Source organism: Strix uralensis, chromosome 4 (assembly GCF_047716275.1).
Source record: "Strix uralensis isolate ZFMK-TIS-50842 chromosome 4, bStrUra1, whole genome shotgun sequence".
Classification (NCBI taxonomy): Eukaryota; Metazoa; Chordata; class Aves; order Strigiformes; family Strigidae; genus Strix; species Strix uralensis.
In genome coordinates this window covers 107,458,425-107,482,379 of record NC_133975.1, presented here as the reverse complement: position 1 = coordinate 107,482,379, position 23,955 = coordinate 107,458,425, and the positions used below count along the sequence as shown (strand labels likewise).

Sequence of the window (23,955 nt, the reverse complement as noted above, 5' to 3'; positions counted from 1 at the left end):
TTCTTCACCAGGAAGAATCACGCCTTGTTAGGCTAATACTCTGGATGATGGGCCCCAGATTAAACAATAAACCTACCTCCACTGGGTCAAGACAGTGGGAAGTGTGAGGCCTTCACAACTCCACAGCTCTGTATCCTCTGGAAGCTCACATCTGACTGTCAGTCTTCTCCTTGCAACAGCCATAGAATCATAGAATCATTTAGGTTGGAAAAGACCTTTAAGATCATCGAGTCCAACTGTTAACCTAACATTGCCAAGTCCACCACTAAACCATGTCTCTAGGCACTACATCTACACATCTTTTAAATACCTCCAGGGATGGTGACTCAACCACTTCCCTGGGCAGCCTGTTCCAATGCTTGACAACCCTTTCAGTGAAGGAATTTTTCCCAATATCCAATCTAAACCTCCCTGGTACAACTTGAGGTCATTTCCTCTCATCCTATCGCTTGTTACTTTGGAAAAGACACCAACACCCACCTCTCTACAACCTCCTTTCAGGTAGTTGTAGACTACAGTAAGGTCTCTCTTGAGTCTCCTTTTCTCCAGGCTAAACCACCCCAGTTCCCTCAGCTGCATCTCATCAGACTTGTGCTCTAGACCCTTCACTGGCTTCACTGCTCTTCTTTGGACATGTTCCAGCACCTCGATGTCTTTCTTGTAGTGCAGGGTCCAAAACTGAACACAGTATTCGAGGTGCAGCCTCACCAGTGTCAAGTACAGTGGGACAATCACTTCCCCAGTCCTGCTGGCCACACTATTTCTGATACAAGTCAGCATGCTGCTGGCCTTCTTGGCCACCTGGGCACACTGCCAGCTCATATTCAGTCCGCTATCAATCAACACCCCCAGGTCCTCTTGCGTCAGACAGCTTTCCAGCCACTCTTCCCCAGGCCTGTAGCGTTGCATGGGGTTGTTGTGACCCAAGTGCCGGACTCGGCATTGAGCCTTGTTGAACCTTATACAATTGGTCTCGGCCCATCGATCCAGCCTGTCCAGATCCCTCTGTAGAGGCTTTCTACTCTCAAGCAGATCCACATTCCTGCCCAACTTGGTGTTGTCTGCGAACTTACTGAGGGTGCACTCGATCCCCTCGTCCAGATTATTGATAAAGACATCAAACAGAACTGGCCCCAGTACTGAGCCCTGGGGAACACCACTTGTGACTGGCCACCAGCCTGACTTAACTCCATTCACCACCACTCTTTGGACCCAGCCATCCAGTCTTCTACCCAGCAAAGACTACACCCATCCAAGCCACAAGCAGTCAATTTCTCCAGGAGAATGCTGTGGGAAACAGTGTCAAAGGCTTTACTAAAGTCTAGGTAGACAATATGCACAGCCTTTCCCTCATCCACTAAGTGGGTCACTTTGTCATAGAAGGAGATGAGGGCAGTCAAGCAGGACCTGCCTTTCATAAACCCATGCTGACTGGGCCTGATCACCTGGTTGTGCCATGTGATGGCACTCAGGATGATCTGCTCTATAACCTTCCCCAGCACCAAGGTCAAGCTGACAGGCCTGTAGTTCCTCAGATCCTCCTTCTGGCCCTTCTTGTAGACATGAGTCACATTTGCTAACTTCAAGTCAACTGGGACCTCCCTGGTTTGCCACAACTGCTGATAAATGATTGAAAGTGTCTTGGTGAGCACTCCCTCAGTACCCTTGGGTGGATCCCATCTGGCTCCATAGACTTGTGTCTGTCTGAGTGGTGTAGCAGGTCACTAACCATTTCCCCTTGGATTATGGGGGCTTCGTTCTGCTTTCCATCCCTGTCTTCCAGCTCAAGGGGCTGGGTACCCAGAGAACAACTGGTCTTACTATTAAAGACTAAGGCAAAGAAGGTATTAAATACCTCAGCCTTTTCTTCATCCTTTGTCACTATGCTTCCCCTTAACTCCAATAAAGGATGGAGATTCTCCTTAGCCCTCCTTTTGTTGTTAATGTATTTATAGAAACATTTTTTATTGTATTCTATGGCAGTAGCCAGATTAAGTTCTATTTGGGCTTTGGCCCTTCTACTTTTCTCCCTGTATAACCTCATGACATCCTTGCAGTCCTCCTGAATTGCCTGCCCCTTCTTCCAAAGATCATAAACTCTCCCTTTTCCCCCCGAGTTCCAGCCAAAGCTTTCTCTTCAGCCGGGCTGGTCTTCTTCCCCACCAGCTCATCTTTCAGCACACAGGGATGTCCTGCTCCTGCGCCTTTAAGATTTCCTTCTTGAAGAACATCCAGCCTTCCTGGACTCCTTTGCCCTTCAGGACTGCCTTCCAGGGGACTCTGTCAACCAGGTTCCTAAACAGGCCAAAGCCTGCCCTCCAGAAGTCCAAGGTAGCAGTTCTGCTGACACCAGTCCTTACTTTTCCAAGAATCGACAACTCTTAACATTTCATCAGTGCTATGCCCAGGATGGTCTCTAACCACCACATCACCCACAAGTCCTTCTCTGTTCACAAACAACAGGTCCAGTGGGACGCCCTCCCTAGTTGGCCCACTCACCAGCTGTGTCAGGAAGTTACCTTCCACACACTCCAGAAACCTCCTAGACTGTTTCCTCTCTGCCATATTGTATTGCCAGCAGACATCTGGTAAGTTGAAGTCCCCCACAAGAACAAGGGCTAGATTGTGAGACTTCTCCCACCTGCCTACAGAACATTTCATCTGCCTCTTCATCCTGGTTGGGTGGTCTGTAACAGACTCCCACCATGACATCTGCCTTGTTGGCCTTCCCCCGATTCTTACCCATAAACACTCAACCCTATCATCACCATCATTAAGCTCTAAACAGTCAAAACACTCCCTAACATACAGGGTTACTCCACCACCTCTCCTTCCTTACCTATTCTTTCTGAAGAGCTTATAGCCATCCATTGCATCACTCCAGTTGTTTGAGTCATCCCATTATGCCAGTTTTCCTGCTGCTCAATGGCTTCCAGCTCCCCCTGTCTGTTGCCCATGATGGGTGCATTGGTTGTAGATGCACTTCAGTTGGGCTATTGATCCTGCCAACTTTTTGGGCAGACAAGCCCCAAGTCCTATGTGACCAATCTCAGGTGTTTCTGTGGTTTCTAACACATCAATAACCCTTCCATCTTTGCTGCTGCACCAATATTCATTCCCTGCCTCCACTGAGACAGCAGACCAAAGGACCTCACTAGCACACCATCCCTCAAACATCAGTGTGCTGCCCCGAGGCTTATCTCTAGTGAGCCTGCTTTTATCCCTTTCCCCTCTTCAAATCTAGTTTAAAGCTCTTTCAATAAGCCCTGCTAACTCCTGTGCAAAAGTCCTTTTTTTTCCTTTGAGACACATGTACCCCATCTGTTTCCAGCAGGCCTGGTATCATGTAAACCGACCCATGATCAAAAAACCCAAAATTCTGCTGGTGACACTAGGCTCGGAGACACGTATTGATTTGCTGGCTCTTCCTGTTTCTTCCCTCATCATTCCCTGCAACTGGAAGGATAAAGAACATCACTTGTGCTCCTAATCCCTTAACCAGTCATCCCAAGGCCCTGAAGTCTCTCTTGATTGTCCTCAGACTTCTTGTTGCAACTTCATCACTGCCTACCTGAAAAATCAATAATGGATAATAATCTGAGGGCCGTACCAGGGTAGGAAGCTTTCTCTTTGCATCTTTAACCTGGACCCCAGGGAGGCTGCAGACTTCCCTAAGAAGTGGGTGAGGTCTGTATATTGGGCCTTCTGTTCCCTTCAGAAGAGTCTCCTATGACAGTGACCTGTCTTTTTTTTTTATTTATGGAAGCAGTTTTGATGCAAGGCGTATACAGCAACATGACTGAGCCTTGCAGTGTCTGTTTTGCAACTGGGATGTCAGAAGTAACACCAGCAATTGTACCAAGCTAGGTCTGCTAACAAAGGTGATGACAAACTTCAGCCATCAAAAAAGTACCGGTACACCCCAAGCAGACTTGCCCAGTTCATGCAGCTACAGCTTCTCAACTACTTGGTCCCAAATCAACACTACACGTGTACCCTGCTAAAACTGCCAATGACTGCAACGTGGAGACAGCTTTAGAAGCACTTGGTCTGGAGTCAATCTTTCCCTGCCCATGAGATTCTTCCTCTTGCTTGCATCAAAGCGTGGCAGCTTCACACTCTCTGTAGCACACTCTAGTCTTAGCAGGATAAAGGCTGTTTTACCCAACAGACTCACTCTGCTTTTCCCTGTTAGTCCTGTTGGCTGTGACACTAAGCAATATACACACTAGATGAACACCTTGAAAAGCAAAGGGTAACATGGCTAACTTGGCAGAACAGCCAGTCAGTGCAAAGCAGAAGACAGTGAGTAATAAAGCGTTACACCCTGAGCAACAGCTGAGAAAATGCCAAGTGCCATTGAGATTCACAGATCAGCAAGCACAGAGCTTTACGATTTGCAGGCATTCTTATACCAAAAGGCACCAACCCAATGACTCTTATTGCTAGATGTTTTTAAACTTCCTTCTTGAAGTTGGCCATGTGCCCTGGCTGTGATCAAAGCCAACTCTTCTACAAGGCTCCTGGTATTACTTCCAGCCAAGAATATGGACTGTAAAAGTAATGTCAGAGAAGAGTCTCCAAATGCCTGCACCTCCTCCCCAATAACTTACTGACAATTCAGTTCTCCATCCACTCCAACACAAGGCTTTGCCTTGCTGCACCTAGTTGAATCCCTATGCTCCTATCTGACATGAGTCTGGTGGAATCTCCACTTTGTTCTTGAAAGCTGTCTTGTCCTTCCTGTCAGGTGGGTACCCAAGAAGGCCAGAAGGATTCTTGGTACTCTGTAGCCATTACTGTCACCCAGAAGTGCCATTGGCTTGGTGCCTGTGCCACCCTTGAGTGTTCAGAGAAGCAGATTAGTGCGATTCTCCTACCTTTGTGTATGAGCTAGTGAGCAGGAGAGGGAATCGATGGGGTTAGGGTTACAAGCTACAGTCCCATAATCCATGATCTGATTGCTGCCTTGGAGTCTCTGTAACAATAGCCACAAGTCACCATCCCAGCAAAGATGGGAGGCAAGTAGGGAGGGAAATGAAAAGAAGGGAAAATAGAAGAGGAACTGGCAAAAGGAAGAAACCAATAAAATCACCCAAGCATGTGTCAGGCAGCTGTGCCATGTAGAAAAGCTCCAGTACCTGACTCGGTCAGAGCTCTCCACAAAGGCAGCACACAATGTCCAAGCCCAGCTGGCTGCTCCCCCGACTGAGGCATCCATGTTAGCACAGAACACCAGGTTCAGCCCACCTTCAGTTGGTCAAGCACCTGGGGTTGTTTCTTAAGCTTGAGAAATACTGAGGTGAGCTCAGCCATGTGGAGGCCACATTTGGGAGTAGGGTGTCCATCATGACTTCCTCCCAGCATGACTCCCTCAGGGGGAAGGAGCTGCCAGTGAAGTTTTTGGCTGACTGAGACCTGTTGCCTCACACACATCCCTCTGGTTCTTATTGCAGTCGGTTCTGGAGACTTTTAGGATTATAGAAATGACATCTGTGCCACCTTTGCTCTGGTCTCAATACCCTCTCCACTCCAGCAGCAAGCTCTTACAATTGTATTTATACTAAAAATGGCTTAAGCAGAAGTGTACAATTCATCTGGTGAGAGAAGTGTCTGACAAAGGGAAAGGACCTTACTACTACTAGGCATCATGTTCACTGCCAAAGGACCTTGATACTTCCTAGGCCTTCCACATACATGTTATGAATTAACTCACAGTGCCACCAGCACCTCTCATTACAACCCTGCTGCCCCAGGGCTTGTGGAGGATGGTTTGGCCTCTGCCAAACTGTTCATCTGTTCATCCTCTGCCTTTGACTTCAGCACCGTTATCAAGGGATACAAGCAGTTTGGTGTATATCAAAACAGACTGGTCTTTACCCCAGCTCAGCTTAGCTAAGTGTGTTCCAGTTAGCCCCATTCACGCCAGGATTCTGGGAAAGCAGTTGTCTTCTAGCTTGGTCCCGTACACCATGATGCTCACCACTGCTAAAATCAGCCAAAGTTGTAAGCCTCAGAGCAGGAAAACAAGCATGAATTCTTTTTAAGTTATGACAATGGCAGGTAGGGACTCCTTTACCCAAACTAGATAAATTGTACAGCCTTTTCCCCCCCTCATCTAGTCTAGAAGTATATGTGCAAGAATTACTCAAGGCAGCATCAATTCCTTTTACTTATCCTACCCTCTGCATTTGTTCTCAGATAGTTCAGTAAAAATAAATAAAAAATAAAAATAAAATAAAAATTAAAAAGCATGTATTTTGTAATTGAAAATCCACCTTCCTGAGCAGCCGGTCGGAGCAGAGCTGCTTCTTGGACCTTCTGGTCTCTCTCCAGATCAGACTGGTTAGATTATCTGGAGGAAGGCAGCACTGTCTTCTGAAAAGAACTCACTTGAGCCAGCAGAGAACTGAGCTTATGCACTTTGCTAGTCATGGTCGCTGATGGCTTCATGAACGTTGAGTGGACATCTCTCCTAACATCCTAGAAGAGGAGCCCAGAGCAATACGGAAAAGAGCCTCAAACAACCACCAGTCCCATCCCTTTCCCTGCAGGGAGAGCTTCTAAGAGTATCCACTGCAAATAGTTCACCAGAGACCCTCTCCCACATGCAAACAGCTACATTTATTGCACAGCATGCCACAGGGACATCGTGCCCTGAGCTCTGGTGCACACATATGAACTAGCAGCCTTGTCTGCAGCACTATGAAAAGTGTGGGGAGCCAGGCTGCTCAAGCCCTCATTTGGGTTTTGCCACCTAGTTTGCTCCAGTCCCATACACTGAATCCCACTTGGCAGCTGAGGGCAAGGAATAAGAGGAATAACCCACCTCCCTAGGGCCTAGGGGCCTCGAATAATAATACCCAGCTCTAAACAAGGGCAAAGCACTAGAGGGATCAGTGCATTGTTACGGGAGAGAAGCGAGCACAGCACTGCCCTACATCTGTCCCTAGACAACACGAAGATGCGTGAAGCCCTGCAGACTCCCAGGGCCTACGGATTTGCCTGATATTAACAGCAAGCAAACAGAGGCCCCAGCAGCAGACAGAGCTGGGATTACAGCCACCTGTCTGAAAATGTCAACAAGGAGCTTCCCCACAGACTGGGCAAGAAGTGGTGGGATAAGAGAAGAGAATCACAGCTGCAATCCTAACTCAGAAAGGGTCAGTCCAATTCCTAGAAAGGAGAGGGGTTGTGGGTTGTCCTGAGCTAATAGCAGGGGCACAGCAGGGATTGAAGGAGGGATTTACTCACTGTCTGTTCATTATCCAAATTGGCCTGCTGTCTTCGGAGATCAGCCTTAATGAATGCTGGGACAGAGGGAGGAAGAGAGATGTGAAGGCAGTTAAGTCACCATGCAGAACCCAAATCAATTTCCGCAGGACTCAAAGGGGCAGCAGAGGCCCCAGAGGAGACAGGAATGCGTTACGGTGAGCAACGGAAACCACTGGATAACACAGAGAGCACTTCTGAAACAGTCAGGATAGAGACTCCTTATTGCAGCATGTAGAAGGTGCATCTTTGAGACCCCAGCCAGCAACCAGGGCAAGAAGTCTTGGATCTTCTTTGTAACACAGACCAGATGCTTAAAGAAGCACAGCAGCATTGCTATGATTCTACTGTGTGGGTCCTGCCCTCTCCTGCAGGCACCACTACACACAAAAGTCCTTCACTTCATATCCCAAGCCCAAGGGGAAGAGTCACAGTGGAGGAACACTGAAAAATTTAATTACCTGTCATAATGGTCCCCAGGAACAGAAAGGAACAAAGAAGAAGGTTTCCTGGCTTGGTCCCAAAGTGATCGATGATTTGCCCTTGGCCGATGGTGAAGGCAATACCAAAAATCTACAAACAAAAGCAATGTAAAACTGTACAATTATTATAAAGCAGCCTAAATAGCTTCCCAGCTTTACCAAAGTATCAGAGCATACAGGCCAGCCAAGCTGTTGGTTTGGTTATAAACACGTCCAGAGACACCTCCTTGCAGCTGATGGAAAGACAGGTGAACCTTAATGCTGGAATGCCTTCTCTCACTGGAGAAGAGCCAGATCCTAGGCTGTTAGGATCAATGTTGGAAAATGCAAAGATGACTGGCATCCTGATGCATTTTCCTAAGCAGAAATAGAATGGGTGCTACTAGAGAAATGTCATCATTCAAAAATCCAGGTCCTGGGGTGCTTATATCTGCAGTATATTACAATAATCATGGACAAGAAATAGGAATCAAGGCTGGGAACTACAATTTAATCGCTCTGCCTATAAAGAGACAAGCAAAGGGAAAACAGCACACCTACCTGTGCTGACACATTAAGGAGCCCTGATGATGTTCCTTCTGATTCTGGGTATGTCAACTCTGCAGCAAACTCAAAGCCCAGGGGAAGGTATCCTGTCATGAAAAACCTGTAAAGAAACACACAGAAAGGAAAACTTAGCAACTACCAGAAGGACTGAAGAGGCACAGTGTAAGTCCATATCCCTTTTGGGATGCTTCTCTGACTGCACAGGACGTTTCCCCTATTATTGTCACAATCCAGGCAGCTGACTCCCTCACCAGGGCACAGGTCTTCCTCCTACCCAGAAATACCTTTGCCCACAGCCTCAAGGCAAGTCAGCAGGGAGCTGCCAGTTGCTACAAGAATGAGGCATTAAAAGCAGCATCTCCCACAAGTAACTGTAAGGGGCATCATCCCCAGCACAATCAAACAGCCACCCAGGCCTGCACGCTTTTCATTCCTGCCCACTGGTCATCTATGGGGCTGTGGTACCACTTGCTTTTCAAATGCTTTCACTTGATTACCTGGAACATTTAAGGCAGCTACAGCTGAGCAGGGCCATGCTAATGTCCCTGATTCTAATGAAACACATATAAGAGAGCAGATGGGAAGACCAGATCATTTTGCCCTTAAACGACGCAGGAGCCACACACAGGCCATGGCTCTCCCCAATCCCTCCTGCGCCATGAGTTCTGTCTCCCTGCTCATCCCCTAGCAGCTCACGTGTAGAGGAAAGCAGCCTGCACATGAACTTACCCAAGCATGCCTGCAGTCAGAAAGACCACCCAGAGGTGTCCTAGGCTCAGAGTGAAGGTGTAGGTTATCATTCCCACCAGAGACATGATATAGACGACTAGTGTTGTCTGTCTGCAAGGAAAAGCAGAGTCAGGGTTTTATTTAATGCAGTCCTCCTATTATTTTCATCCACAGATCTTGGTATAGTTTGCAGCACATGGTTAAAAAGTTGCACAGCTCTTTGACACCCTTACCCCAGACAGAGGAACTGGACTGACAGAGAGCACAGGAGAGTCTGCACATGCAGCAGGGCAGCAGGAGAAGCAAGAACAAGACCTAGGAGTTTTCACATTCCTACCTCATGACCAGGGGCTTTGCTCCCTGTGGAGTCAGAACATCACATCTATAAGGAGGCACCTATGAGGCAGCCAAGAAGCTCAGATACTGCCATGGGTTGACAGATCATGTACTGTACACACCTCTTGAGGAGGAGAACAAGAGCCAAACAAAGAGATCATTAATCTTTCTTGGGCACCCCCTGTACTATAACCAGTTGGACACACTTACTTATAAGCAAGAGCAAGAGGATTGAGCACTCCCAAGCAGGAAAGCAAAGGGAAGAGGTGACAACGCTGCTACAGTGTTATGGGCCTGTATTTTTCAGTGCTATCCAAAACACCTTTCATTGCTGCTCCTTTCTGTGTTTAAACTGCCTACTGTACTTGGAGGTGACTTTCAAGCCAGGTTGTCCTCACAGCCTCACCCTCAAGCTATGGGAGCGTTTAGCAGGGCTAATGCCAGTTCCACAGCCAACAGCAGCTGAGCCACAATGTCTCATATCTGGGCAGAGGGGACAAAGAGACCCCATGCCCAGGAAGCAGGCCAGGCAGATCCTGGGAACAGCCAGACCTGCAGCAGCCCAGGCCAGTTTTACCAGAACTGAAATGTTAGCAATTGTCATCCCTGACTAGACACCAAGGAAACCCTTCCCACATCCAAAAAACAAGGCTCTTTCTAAAACAGGAGGTAGCAAGTAGCCCTTCACAGCACATAGTTTTGGGAAGAAAGGAAGGAAGGAAAGGTAAATCCTTTACCTGACTGAAATTCCACCAGGATCATGAAAGCAGAGCAGTTACCAGAGTGACAAAACCTTTTGGCCATTGTCTTTTAGGAAGAAGTTAAATGTATAACCACAAGCTACTTGTGTACTTTCTACCACATTTTAGTCTTAAACCATTAAAGAATGAGTTTGGTAGCAGTTCCTAAAATTCTACTAGAGAAATTAAACCTCAAACTATTTTCACTTTTTTTTTTTCCTTTTTAATGCAAATGACCACCATCAAAAATCCAACCCCAAATGAGTGGCCACTATTATATTATCTAATAAAATGTTTCCAGTACACTGAATTACTACAGATCAAACCAGAATGTTCCAGCTACAGTTCTGTCTTCCCTCACTGCTGCAATGACTGAAGTCAGTGGGGGTCATGCTTATATGTCAATTCAGGCTTGAGAAGCTCATTTCAGACTTCAACTATTGATCAATGCTTACAAAGGTTCACCAGACACATTTAATGTATTGAAAGGCTAAACAACGTTTTGCCATGACAAGCAATTTTGTTTCGTATCAAAGGGGTAGGCAAATCCCTTAGCCTCCAGTGCAGTAGCATTTCTAGAATATGTTCTTTCCAATGCTTTCATGGAGGAAAAAAAGCCATCTGCGAAGGCAGCACAAAGGGGCTGCTTGCTTCTGCTACAACCCATTTTAGAGGGATGCTACATGGTCAGCACACAGCCTGGAGGCTGCAGAAGGAGAAGAGCTGAAAGACTGACAGAGAGCAGCTCCAGAAAGTGAAAGAGAATCAGATAAAAGCCTTTTTCTGCTCAGTACAGGTTCCTCAGATATCTCCCATGAGTTCTTATGCCTCCCATCCCTTGACAAGCAGCCATGGAGGAAAAGTGTTGACTAGGAAAGGGGCTCATGGCTAGAATTACAGTTTCCTTGGCTGCATGGACCAAGTTTGAACTGGTGCTCCTTCCATAAACAGGATTCTCCAAGCTACACAGCAGGTAGTGGTAAAATACAGTGCAAGCCTCCAAGAAGTGGCTGTGGCCCTAAGAAGCTTAGTCTCTGCCAGCAGAGACACTTGGCACATGTTTTTTGTTTGTTTTTTTTTCTCCCCACAGCCAGTTTTGGTCTCAGGGCAGAGCTCTTAGGATGGTCCCACAAAACCTCACTCAGTTTCCTAGTCTTATGGTTCAAGTATTTTAAGTAGTTCGTATCTGATTCACTCTGTCATGACAGTTGCCAACAGCTGCACTTGGCCCTCATCTCCAGGCAAAGGTGATGAATGACTTAGTGGCCAGATGTGGTCAGGACTTTGTTTCACATTGATGCTATGTCATTAGTCAAGATGCAAGAAAGAAGTTCCCAGAACATGCAGCCCCCCACTGAGAACCAGAGCAGGCAGGCTCATAGAAGAGTCAGCTCTTGAAGGTGTTTTCCATTGGAACTGCAGAACTAAGTGGGGGACAAAATGGAGAAAACTGTTTGATCTTGCCATGGGTACCTTATCTGCCACACATTAGCTGGCTCTAGGAGACATGAGCCTTCCTCACTGACCTCCCTGAATCAACAGGCTCCAGCAGGACAAAGTGAATTGACAGAACCTTGTGAAAGAACAAGGCCTCAGGCTTAAGTGCTGTGGAAATCACACACCAGGAAGCACCCGGAAGCCATGCGCTGAGCAGCTGCCTGCTCACCACAGTCCCTAACTGGGACTTGAACAGCAGCCCTGAATGCAACTCTTGCTGCAGGAAACAGCTGCAGCACACAAGCAGACCTCTGCTAAACCAGACTTTACCAAGACGCTGCTCCCCTCAGCATACCACTGACAACAAAAAAAGGGAGATTTAGGGCTCAGCATTCCAAGCAAGACCAAACATTTTGAAAAGGGTTTGAGACACAGGTAGGCACTGGTGCCTAGGGAAACAAAGAAACCCCTGGAGAAAGACATCAAGGCAGCGCATTTCTCAGGAAGTGGCCTTCGTCACTGTGTTCACTAGAGGACAAGAAGAATGCTCTGTGGACCATGGGGCACAGGGCATGGAAGAATGCCCAGTTTTGCATGGAAGAATGCCCAGTTTTGCTTGATAGGCCTCTTATAGCTATAAATATCTTATGGGAGAGATAAAAACACAAAGGAGGAGAAGCAGATTCACAGAGGATATTTGCACAGCATTCTGGTGGTTTTAGCAACCTGTCCCCATGGTGTCCCAACAGGGACTGATAATTACAGTTGTCTGGAACAGGTACTGTCAGTCTCCTTAACAGGCTGACTAGTGCAGTGAGTGCAGGCTGGAAGTTACGCATCCTGCTACATCACCTTAGGACAACTGAGGTTAACCTACCTCTGTGCTCTGGGGTCTGGGAAGGAAGCCAAGCACACTGATGTGGAAGGAGTGGTACGAAGGCACTGGCTGCCAAGCCTCTACAGCAGAGCCAGAGGGAGATCTGTGAAGGAGCTGACACACTTGTCACTTAAGCGAACCTAAGCTGCCCTGACATTCATCTGCCCTCCCAGCCACATTCCCTACTCTTCTGAAGAGACAGATTAAAGAGCTCACACAAGGGACTGTGAGAAAAGAGAGACCTTTAGGAAAAAAGCCAGCCAGGGCCAGCAACAGCAGGGAACAGGACTGAAATGGAGAGCACAACTTCTGCTGTTCAGCCAACTCCAGAGGGAAGAAGCCCCAGAGTAAGGAACAGGCATGACCCAGCCCTTGCCCAGCAGTGTCTCCCAAGGTCGCTTGGACAAGGAAAGCCAAAAGGGACAGGATCAGACTCACAGGGGATCGGAGCTGTGAAAACACTAGAGTCAAGCAACATCTGAGGCAACAAACAAACAAGGCAGGGGGGAGGCCACAGGCACGTGCCACAGCTTTAGCTGCTCACTGGGATGTTGTGTGCAGCACCAGAGCGCTCTGCTGTACAGACTGGGATGACAGGTGGCCTCCACAGGCTTTGCCATGAGGACAGCACATTTCAGGCTGCGCAAGACCCTGAACAAAGGCCTATACTCCCAGAAGGATCTCACTGCTGAAGACACTGAGGTGTCAGATGCCAGAGAAGGGAAGAATTGGAGAGGGATGGTTCAGTTTTCACCACCCCCTCATACTTCAGCACTTTCATGCCACTTTCTTCCTGTGTACAGGTCACAAAAAAGGACAGCCTTGGTAAATTATTTACGTAAGACATACGGCAGGACAGGGTGAAGGCATATCCACTACATAAGAACTAACCTGGAAAAGGCCTACAACAAGATGACCCAAATTACAGGCCAGGCTAGGCTGAGAGAGCATTCACTTTTCAATGGAAGCGACCCAAGCACCCCATTCTCCAATATCAAAGTCCTTCCTCCCTCCCCCAAAACTTTAACACACTTTGGGCCTGTACAGACCTAAGTTTAAAACATCACTTGGGGTTCTCTGCCTAGTCAATGGAGAGAGATGGATATATCTGACATTTTGCCTTACAGAGATGCAGCAATGACAGCGGAGAATGTTGTCTGGACCCAAGGCCATGTGAACACTGTCCTTAAAAGCAAAGCAGGGCCAAAGAGAAGTGCTGATTAACCCAGTCCCTAAACCCCTGATTCTGAGTCAGACTCCCCTATAAATTCCAATACACCCAGCAGTCTCCAGGTGTCACAACCCCATCACTTCTCTGAGCCAGGAACCTGAAGGATGTACATAGAGCCCTGTTTAACTTGATGTCAAAATGTGTTCTTTCAAAGAGGTGGGCTGTTCTCAACAAGCCATCCCACCAGAGGCAGCCCCAGTTCTAGGACCCCTCGCTCATCACAACATAACTTGCATATTTGTATAGGCCAAAACTGCGCCTGCTAATTCCAAAAATAAGAACAGCGCAGGGGCTGCTGCAAGGACTTGCCTACCAAATAAAAGCAAGAATGCAAGGCCATTTGGTGCCTGAGCATGACAGATGGGGAAAGCCTGACTTAGCACAGCCTCACCCTTTCAAGGAACTGCTGATGGGACAGTAAAGATCAAACACGCATGTAGAGCTCTACAATTCCTTCTGTTATTAACCTCCCCCTGCTCCCCTCAATCACAGCTGGATCCCATTCATTTGCTTCCCACTCTCTCCAAGCTGACTAAAAAAAGGACTTGACATCTTTCCTTCCTGATTTTCATGTGCTTACCATTTCATTCCTGACACTATCTGAGCAGCAGAGGAAAGGGGGAGGGTACCTACCTAGAACATCTGGCATCTTGACAGTTTTTTTAAATAGACTTTTAAATGGGGATAAATAAAGACTCTGTAGCACTCAAAAATTTTGCTAGTTCCACAGAAATCCACTTTGTGGGCTGCAATGAAGAACAAATTCTTAGCAGTGTTTTTCCTCACCTACGGCTAAATCTATCCCCACATAGTCTCTGGGGTCTGTAGGATAAATTCCATGGGTGGCATAACCCTGTTTTTCTGCACTCTCAGCCAGCTCTACCCACCTACACAAGGTGGGCAAGCAGGGGCCATGGAGCTAATCCAGGATACATTTTTTTACCCCTCTCCCATTCTGCCAAATCTCAAGTCTCAGCTCTGCCCAGTGAGCCACAAAGCTCTTTAGCCTTCGTGCTGCAACTTAGCTCCACCTAGGGAGAATCAAGAGGACCATCCCCCATAGCAGTGCCAGTTGAGGCTACCTTACCACTAGCCCTGAGCTGGAAAGAGACACACGTTACATTGTGCAGTTAGCTAGTGCAGTTCATAACAGCTGTCTTTCTATTTCCCAGGACAGCCAATCAAGAACTACACAATGGCACACAATGATCTAGAAAAGCAACAAGCAACCTGCCAGTCTCTGTATTAGTCATGTGCTCCTCTTTCCCAGCACCCTCAGGAGTCCTCAGCTACCATTCTTTCTTGTTAGAGAAGCCCACTTCCTCTCCACTTTTAATCCCTGCACTTGACAGCTAACGCGAGAGGCCAATTCAGAAGTTGCAAGTCCACAGCTAGCCAGATTCATCTAAGCTGCCCACAGTAAGAATGTGCTTTTCTGGCCCAAGATACCAGGTAGGATAGTGGCAGTGGGACTCCCCCAGGTGAAAGCTGCTGCAAGGAAAAGAGCTCCGAAGTTGCCTTCAGCTCGTCACCGGCACATCACCAGTAAAGCCCCCTGTCACCCAACCTGCTCAGACAACAGGTTATAGCACAGTTCACAGAATCACAGAATCATCTAGGTTGGAAAAGACTTTGAAGATCATCCAGTCCAACCATTAACCTAGCACTGACCATTCTCAACTACACCATATCCCTAAGCGCTATGTCAATCTGACTCTTAAACACCTCCAGGGATGGGGACACCACCACTTCCCTGGGCAGCCCATTCCAACACCTAACAACCCGTTCTGTAAAGAAATACTTCCTAATATCCAGTCTAAGCCTTCCCTGGTGCAACTTGAGGCCATTACCTCTTGTCCTATTGCTTGTTACTTGATTAAAGAGACTCATCCCCAGCTCTCTGCAACCTCCTTTCAGGTAGTTGTAGATGGCAATGAGGTCTCCCCTCAGCCTCCTCTTCTCTAGACTAAACCCCAGTTCCCTCATAAGACCTGTGCTCCAGACCCTTCACCAGCTTCGTTGCCCTTCTTTGGACACGCTCGAGTAATTCAATGTCCTTTTTGTAGTGAAGGGCCCAAAACTGAACACAGTAATCAAGGTGCAGCCTCACCAGTGCCGAGTACAGGGGTAGGATCACTTCCCTGTCCCTGCTGGCCACGCTATTTCTGATGCAAGCCAGTTCTCAAAGCCAGGAGGGAAACTGAAAAGCTGATTACACTGACTCCAACATAAGACAGGAGAGGCACTCACCATCCCCTGGGACACACCACAGAGGTCTGTCAGTGACACCTGAGTTCCTGAGGACTTGGAGCTGCAGGACACCCAAAGACTCTTAGCTGTCCCTTTGCAGATAACAGGGTATGCTGGCCAGATCTGCCTTCCCAACCTACCAGGCAGCAAACCCAGAATCATTGACCCGCAACCCCAATACGCTTTATGCCTACCCTAAACACAGCAACACACCCTCACACAGTGCCTCTGGGCACTGTATTCAATGTGCCTTTCATTAAGCCAAGCAAATATTCACAGAAGCTGGTTTGTAAGGGCTGAGAAACGGTCTGGCACACTCTGGATTCTGTTTGTGCCAAGAACCCTCATCCCTGACAAAGCAGCTGCTGGGCCATCTCATCCTCTCCCTGTGCCTCCCTAGGGACCACTAGAACCAGACCATGTATGGGCCCAGTGCAGACTAATGCACAGCTCCAAACTTCCCTTTAGACTAACTGGATTTTGAAGAACCACATTTTTTTCCTACAAACCCTCCCAATGATTCAGTCCCTGGACTGCTGAATTGCAACTGCACAGGGTTGCTCCTTGCACAATATGGGGGAAGAGGAGAGGCAAACAAGGGACTTACTTGTAGGCTTTGGTTCTGTCCAACCAGATGCCGGAGATCAGTGCCCCAACCATCCCCGACAGTATAATGGTGAGTCCAATCCTGCCAGCATTCACCTCCTCCCCCTGTGGTGAGATACACACACACTCACACAAATGCAGGAGCCAAGTCGTAACCAACAAGAAGCAAAGTGCAGAGGACTCAGAGAGGAAGAGACACCAAAGTTAGAGTCCCATACATGTCTTCTGCTAGGAACACACTAACGAGAACTAGCCTTTGCAAGAACACTTCTGGGCCCACTATGAGCCAACGCAGCACCCTATTCTGGTCCGTAAAGAAAAGTGGTTTGGCTCTTCTCTCTGATCCAGCCCAGAGAAAAAGGTGAGCACTGGCCAGCATGAACAGACACTCTCAGAGGAGTCAGCATAAACCCTACGAAGCTTGCTGTCTGGTGTTAGGATTTGGGACAGATAGACCGGGAAATATTGGGACCCACTATAAGGCAGCACGGAAAGGAGCTCTCTGGCACACAGACCCAGCAGTACAATCTACAGTAGCTCAGCTACTGAAGCACCCCACCCTTCTGCCACCTGAGCACAAGTGTGGGCAGCCTCCCGGTACAGATGTTCCAGTAGAAATCCCTGTCAGGAACAGGGTGGAGGCAACTGCTGGAAGAATTTCTCAGAAGAAAAAGATGTCGTTAAGGGTGTAAAGGAGCTGTCTTTGTTAGAGTTTGCCAGATTTTGCATGGGGTGCTGTAAAGAACTAAATGAACCAATGCACTTCTGGCTGGCTCTGGCACAAGTTGGCTGGCTGGCAGAAGTGCTGTGGTGTGGCATTTCCCTTCTCACAGACTCTCCTTTGGCAGCCAGTGCTAGACAACAATAAGCATCAGAGGGCCAAGAGGGTTGGATGCACTTACTGGGTAGTGACGGATCACCATGCGGTTCAGCAGAGTGGACAGGGCGTAGAAGCAACCTGTATTCAGACCTGAGAAGGGGATAAAAATGCAGCACATTCAGAGCCTGCTACTCTCCTGCTGGGTAGTGAAAGGGTAGAAACTCAGAGAGATATCTTTGGGAGCAGAGATCCACAACAAGGCTGCCGAGTCTCAGGAGAGCCAGCTGGACTGGCCAGACATAGGTTACTGAAAGAAATGCAGACAAGGACAGCCAGATCTCAGCATGCAGGAAGAAGCACCCTGAAGTTTCAGGACAGTTCTTACCTTAGCATCTAGAGAGAGGGCTGCACACATTTCTGGTACTGAAAGGTCTTACAACCCCTTCATAGGGTCTCAACCCTCCCTCACAGCCAGATCCATCTCTATCACTGGAGTTTTTTCCTCCCCTCAGCCAAGGTAAAAATACTAGAAAAGCACCTGCCTTAGCATCACACCTCTAAAAAGGACCTGGGATTCAATTAACACCAGTGCCATTGAGCTGTATGATTTCCTCCCAAAGAAGAGCCTGATAGCACCCTCCCTGCTGAGAGCCAGTAAAAAACATCCTCTCTAAGCCAAGAAACACCAGAAGGCAAGTAGGAGCAGAGACGATGGTAAAGCACAGACAGCACTTCCCCAGGCACCTGGTGTGTGTGTCTGCATGGGAAAAGTCTTGCATTTTAAAAGATATCACTGAAGCCTGAAAAAAAAGAAAAAAACACAACTGTGAAAGTAATTGTCTTTCTGAAAGGGAAGTTAGATTAACTGTTACAGGCATCAGCCACCTGGCAAAGGTTTCTCAGTATCACCCAAGGTGAGAATGGAAACCGTTGGGGTGATACTGGTCAAGTCCGATTCAGACACTCTGCTTCAGCTTACATGCAACTCTGGTTGAGTTAAATGCCTTCCCAAAGGTCACAAAAAACAAGAGCTTTGCTTACAGTAGACAAGAACATCCACAGGGGTGCTGGACCAGCAGTACTGCAACGGCTACACTTTCACCTTGGGCGATACTGAGAAACCTTCCCCAGGTGGATGAGGTCTGTAACAGTCAGCTCAACTTTCTTCTCAGAAAGTCATTTACATTTGCAGTTAGTTTCTCTTCAAGGCTTCAGTGATCCTGATGGGGGGAGGGATGGGGACACAGATTTCACCACTGCAGCTCACACATCTATAGGCTCCAAAAAGAGACAAGGGTTTAAAAACTGGCACAGATGCCTGAAATCCTGACAGAACAGATACATGTCAAGTTCCCACTTCCTCTTTTGGTCTCAGCCAGAAGCAGAAACATCACAATACATGATACAGAAGTGCAGTCTAGCAGGCAAAGGGAACAAAGCCCTGAGCTCCCCTAACCCTGAAGTCCTCCAGCTCACCTGACCCTGAAGTACTCAGTAATCCTGCACCTAGCCAACTCCTCCGCTGCAACATGGGATACCTGTTGCCCTACACAGCTCTTGAAGCATACTGAGGAGCCACAAGATTGGCAGCTGGAGGGGACATCACACTTCCTTCACACACCATCTCTGACAACATTAAGCAGAGCTCACTCCACAGCTTCGTGGCACAGAGAACAGATGAAAAATCTTATGCAAGTGACCCCAAATAAACCAATGTCTGTGACAATGCTCCCTACTCCAAAAGCATGTGTTACAAGAGAGGCTAGTAAGCTGAGTGGCACACTCTTTAGGCACGAGAAATCCACCCAATCCTTTCCAAGAGTTCCTCAGAAAGGCTGGAAACTCCAGCAGGACCAACACCCAGAGAGGGGGAGGAACAACTGGAGATCCCACAGAAAGGAAGCACCCTCCTGCCTGGGAAGTTGTCTCTTTGCAACATTTGGCTATGGCAAAACAGCCCCCAAAAGCCTAATTCAGCTTCATCCTATCTGCACCTCTGGAGCACCCTGCTCACTAGGAGACATCACAAACTGCAGTGCCAGGAAGTGGGAATGTGGCAGATCAGCACTATCCCTCCACCCACTATGGCTTCACTTCAAAGCTGGGCATAAGCATAGACCAGTCATTTATGTACCTCTACTTCTAGCCCAGCCAAAAGAACAGCAGCCTTGTGGGAACAGCTGGACACTGCTCTGGTAGCCGATGCTGTCAGTATTCCAGCTTCACAGCAGCTCTGTGATGCATGCGACTTCCGAGAGAGAGAAGGGCCCCTGCTCCCAGGCTGGGCAGAAAGCAATGTTGAGTTGGCAGCAACACTTGGCACCAGAGTCAGGCAAAATATTCTAAGAATCAAGACAATGTGCCGAATTTGCATTTGTGAGGGCTGACAAAAGTTGTAGGCATTTCATATGTCACAGTTGCTCAGTGAAGTTTCTCCATGAATTACAGCTGTTTGAATGCCAATAAAACAGGCAAGGGTTGTTTCCAGTGGGGAAGTGCCCATTTGTCCACGCAGATGAGGAAAACCAGAACTAGTAGCTGGGAGCAGGACATCTGAAGGTCCAGCCCCACCTGATTCATTAGCTAGTTACCATGGTTTGCTTATAATGTGCTGCAGAAGAACATTTATGAGACCTCATAGTGTCTCCTCTATTGTACAGAGGTCAGAAAGGGGAAGTTTATTCCCTTTGGCTCCAAAAGGAGCACTTACTAAGCCTCGGACTAGAACCCAAGTCTTCTATAGCTAAGCAGCTTATTGCCTACATGCCAGACTATTGGTCTCCCTCTTCTTCACCCTTGTCATCGTCCAGAACAATGGTTCTTTATGCAGATCTCACTGCCCCATCACCTTTCCAAATGCTGATTCTTTGGGGCTGTCTCATCATTACCACTCTACCAGCCTTTCCCAGGCTTTCCCACCCTTTTCCTGCCTGCTGCCTCCCAGTAGCAACATGCTCTCCAGTGCAGAGCCCAACGCAATAAACTCAGAGTTTCTTAATGCCTACTCCATGTTATACCTCAGCTTTATGGAAGCAACATCAGCAGCCTTTGGGAAAAGCCTGTCTGAGAGTTTTCCTGAAAAACAGTTCACTAGCACTAATAGAGCCGCAGTGCCACCAATGTTTCCAGCACTGCAGGTCTTACCACAGAAAGGGAGTTGGCTGCTGCTGGCAATGTCAAGACCTCTGAGGTCTGCAGACCTGTTCCGACCTGACATCATGTAAGGGCACCCATTCTTTCTAGAGCCAGGGGAGACGAACAAGCAGCAGATTTCCCCCTCTCTCCCCTGACACACACTATGCTAATATAAAAGCTACAAGAGGCTGCAGGTAGCTTTGTGTTAGCTACAGAGGATGACTCAGTTGCACTGATGTGGCTGCAGATGTCTTAAATCTTGGCCAACATAACTTCTGACTTGAGTAGGAAAAACTGTCCCCATTTAAAAGCCAGACTAGTTAAAAAAAAAGTTTCACTGCATAGTTCCCTCTCTGAGTAACAGTCACCATCTCAAGTCAAGCTGGAGACTGACATGAGGCTGACACAGTGAGGAACAGAATACACACACAGACCAGCAGGAAGAGAAACTTAATTATGAGCCACTGAACAGTCTTTCCATGTTATTTGTAACTGCCAGAAGGGAATTATCCCCGGCAGGTCAGATTCTAAACATGCTTTTAGTACTGAGAGCCCTCCTCTCTCCTCTAAGACTTTACAGCCATTAGAACAAATGCCTTCCCCTTTCTTTTCCCTGAAGGGTAAGTGCAAACTGAGCAGATGACAAAATCCAACCTTTAGACACAGTCTGCCTCACAGTTTTTTCTATCTCCACTTTCTGAGAGGTCATCGTGTACTACAAAAAAAAACCCACACCCACACAGCAGCTGCAATGCAAACCAGCAGAGCTTAAGGGTGATCTGAGAGGGGCACTTCTAAAAGACACTGAGAAGGAAGAAGAGATTTCAGCAACTCCAAAGACCATTAGCACCCTCAGCAGGTACAACCATCTCACTGTCTCCAACCTGGCTACTCATCCACCAGGTCCTTTAGGCACCACTGCTGGCAGAATGACAAAACTTTCAGCACTATTTAACCTTCCACACCGCTGCCCTGAGGAGCTTCCACAGCAAGCTGATAGGAAGTGAGGTCAGAACTCCCTGCAGACTAGCTGGCTACAGTACATCCTATTATGCAGCCAGGCACAGACCGCAATGGTCTTTCTGCTAAAGAGAAAAATACTTTTCCATATGACAATTCAGCATCAGGGAACAGATTCAACACATCACACTGCCCTCTGAGAAACAGACCAAGACTGCTGAAGAAAAGCAAGCAGCAAACCCCATGTGCAAGGACAGATGGCAAAAGATGATGTTCTCCAATCCTTCCTTCTATTTGCTTCATAGGGACTGCCAAGGAGGCCGACGCAGTCTGCACATCTGCATGCTCCACGTGACCTCCACTGGGATGCCTGGCAGCCAGACCCTTGCCTTGGGAAATGACTTGCACTCAAGGCTGTGACTTGCACTCAGGCACAGCTCTATATATTTCTTAGGTAAGCACTTAGATTAGTTCATTGCAAGTGACTAACTGACTAGAAAAGAAGACAACAGGATAAGGAAATTCCCTGAACAGAAAACAGTTAAAGACTGGGAGAACAGTAGTGGGGCATATGCTCCTCTGTGCTTGCCTTGCTTTTGTTCTTCGCTAGGCATTTGCTTATAACCACTAGTGAAGATTACTGGGCTAGAAAGACTCTTGGTCTGTGGCAGCACAGCTATCCCTATGCTTCCCTAAAATAACTCAGGCCAGTTACTTCCCCAGCAGAGCACAGAGATGGAGGGAGAAGCTAAGCATGTCTAGCAGTGATAATTGCACAGAAGAAAGGCCAGACCTTACCATAAGTGACCATAAGCAGCAAAAAGTTGGCATTGCGGAGCAGACGGAGGATTGATTGCATGTAGGAATACTCCTCTGTTGGTCTTGACTGGATCAAGGCCTGAGCTCGGCTTGGAGGATGTGGGGGCTTCTCCTTGAAGACTGAAACCAGACACAAAGTACACCTGTTTGTAAAGGTGCAATCAAGGAGCCTGAACACACACTGTGGTTAGAGCCATTTGAGGGACGGCAGAAGGACTAGTAAAACCAGGTGTACCAAATACACCATCATTCTTAAGCTTTGATTTCCATGCATGAACTTACCCAGGAACAGGAGAGAACAGGGTCTCTCCAACAATAACTCCTGCCACTGGGGAAACACCTTGCCTTCAATTAACTTTTTGTGTAGGCAGTGTCTGGCAGCAACAAAAGAGTTCTCAGGATTCATAATGCCTTCGTCTCCAGGAGAATGGCCAGCCAGCTGCAGTATTGTGTGGAGGTACAAATGCAAAAGTGGAATGGGAAAAGCCAGCTGGCAAAAGTGGCCTGGTGCTGTGCAGTGCCCAGTGCCTGGGGAGCAAGACCTATGCCAGGTTTTATTTCAGGCCTGGCACTTCTTAGGCTGGCCAAGCCATCTGCTGTCCCTAACTAGCATCAAAGTAGCATCCAGAAATCCTGGTGGTGAGCAATACTGCTGTACCAGGTGCTAGACAGCATTTCAGTACCTTGTCTATTCCCTGCCCCAGATTCTTTAAAGTCTACATCTGATTCAGCCACCACACAACATGAACAAGCTGGCAAGAGAAGCCTATAAAACAAAATTACTTGGAGTTCAGCAGACAAGCTCTGCTCTTCAGTGAGCATGACAATCTTTCATACTAAAGATCTGTCTTCCACTTCATGTGTTAAGCAGGGCAATTGCATCTCTGGTGTCCTGCTACTGCCCTTAATGCTTCCTTCTCTCCACTCATAACTGGTTACCTTCTTTGCCCCTGGGAACAGCTTGTTCCTGTGATGCCATATAACCTGCCTCTTTCTCCCTACCCTCAAGAGGTAGTCAGGTCCAAGACATAACCCAAGGTCCAGCACCCTGTTTGCAGGCAAGATGACTGTGAACCTTGGAAGATTTCTGTTGGCTTTCAAAGACTTACTCATGCCAGGGTTTTATTACGCAGACAATCAAAGGATGAAATGAACAATTTGGCAGGCTCACTCACAACCTCTTGTACTCGCTTCTACATGTGCTGTTCATCAAGGGCTTGAAGCAGCAAGATATGGTATTGCATGACCCTGTCAGCTGCATGCTAGGACACATCCCCAGATGACCTCCCCGGCCCATTTCCTAGCACACAGGCCCCTCACACACACACAGGCTGATCTTCTCAGTCCCACCTGGTTTCACATGCATGCTCCCGCCTCCTTACCTATGACAACCAGGATGAATAGGGCTGTTGCCACACCTGCAGTCATGAAGAACATGATGCTGATGTGGTAGGCCAACTTCTCCACATCATCCACATTGGGAACCAGAACTGGAGGGACCAGAAAGCCCACAGCGATGCCAAGCTGAGCAGGAGAGAAAGAGGACACACTGAGGTGTGACATGGAACCACAACACTGCCACCACCACATAGCTCAGCCCCCTGATGCCCAGTAAAGGCCCAGCTGAACCTAATCCAACTTCACAACCAAGGTAAAAATCTTTACCACCCAACAATTAAGAGATAAATGTCAGCTACCTGTTGCAATTAGGCCAT

General features: G+C 47.8%; 1 protein-coding gene across 2 annotated transcripts in view; it reads right to left on the bottom strand.

Annotated features, from left to right (window-relative positions):
• FLVCR2 (FLVCR choline and putative heme transporter 2) overlaps positions 1-23,955 on the bottom strand; it is a 42,839-nt gene that overhangs the window by 4,869 nt on the left and 14,015 nt on the right. Inside the window, exons 2-10 of one of the 2 annotated variants that reach the window (XM_074868432.1) lie at positions 23,623-23,764; positions 22,220-22,360; positions 17,409-17,476; positions 16,508-16,611; positions 9,030-9,140; positions 8,295-8,400; positions 7,734-7,845; positions 7,255-7,310; positions 4,881-4,978 (exon numbers count right to left, since the gene is read on the bottom strand). In XM_074868432.1, coding sequence (XP_074724533.1) covers positions 4,881-4,978; positions 7,255-7,310; positions 7,734-7,845; positions 8,295-8,400; positions 9,030-9,140; positions 16,508-16,611; positions 17,409-17,476; positions 22,220-22,360; positions 23,623-23,764 — 938 coding nt within the window. The remainder of the gene's footprint in view (positions 1-4,880; positions 4,979-7,254; positions 7,311-7,733; positions 7,846-8,294; positions 8,401-9,029; positions 9,141-16,507; positions 16,612-17,408; positions 17,477-22,219; positions 22,361-23,622; positions 23,765-23,955) is intronic. The other variant, XM_074868431.1, reaches the window with a different exon arrangement.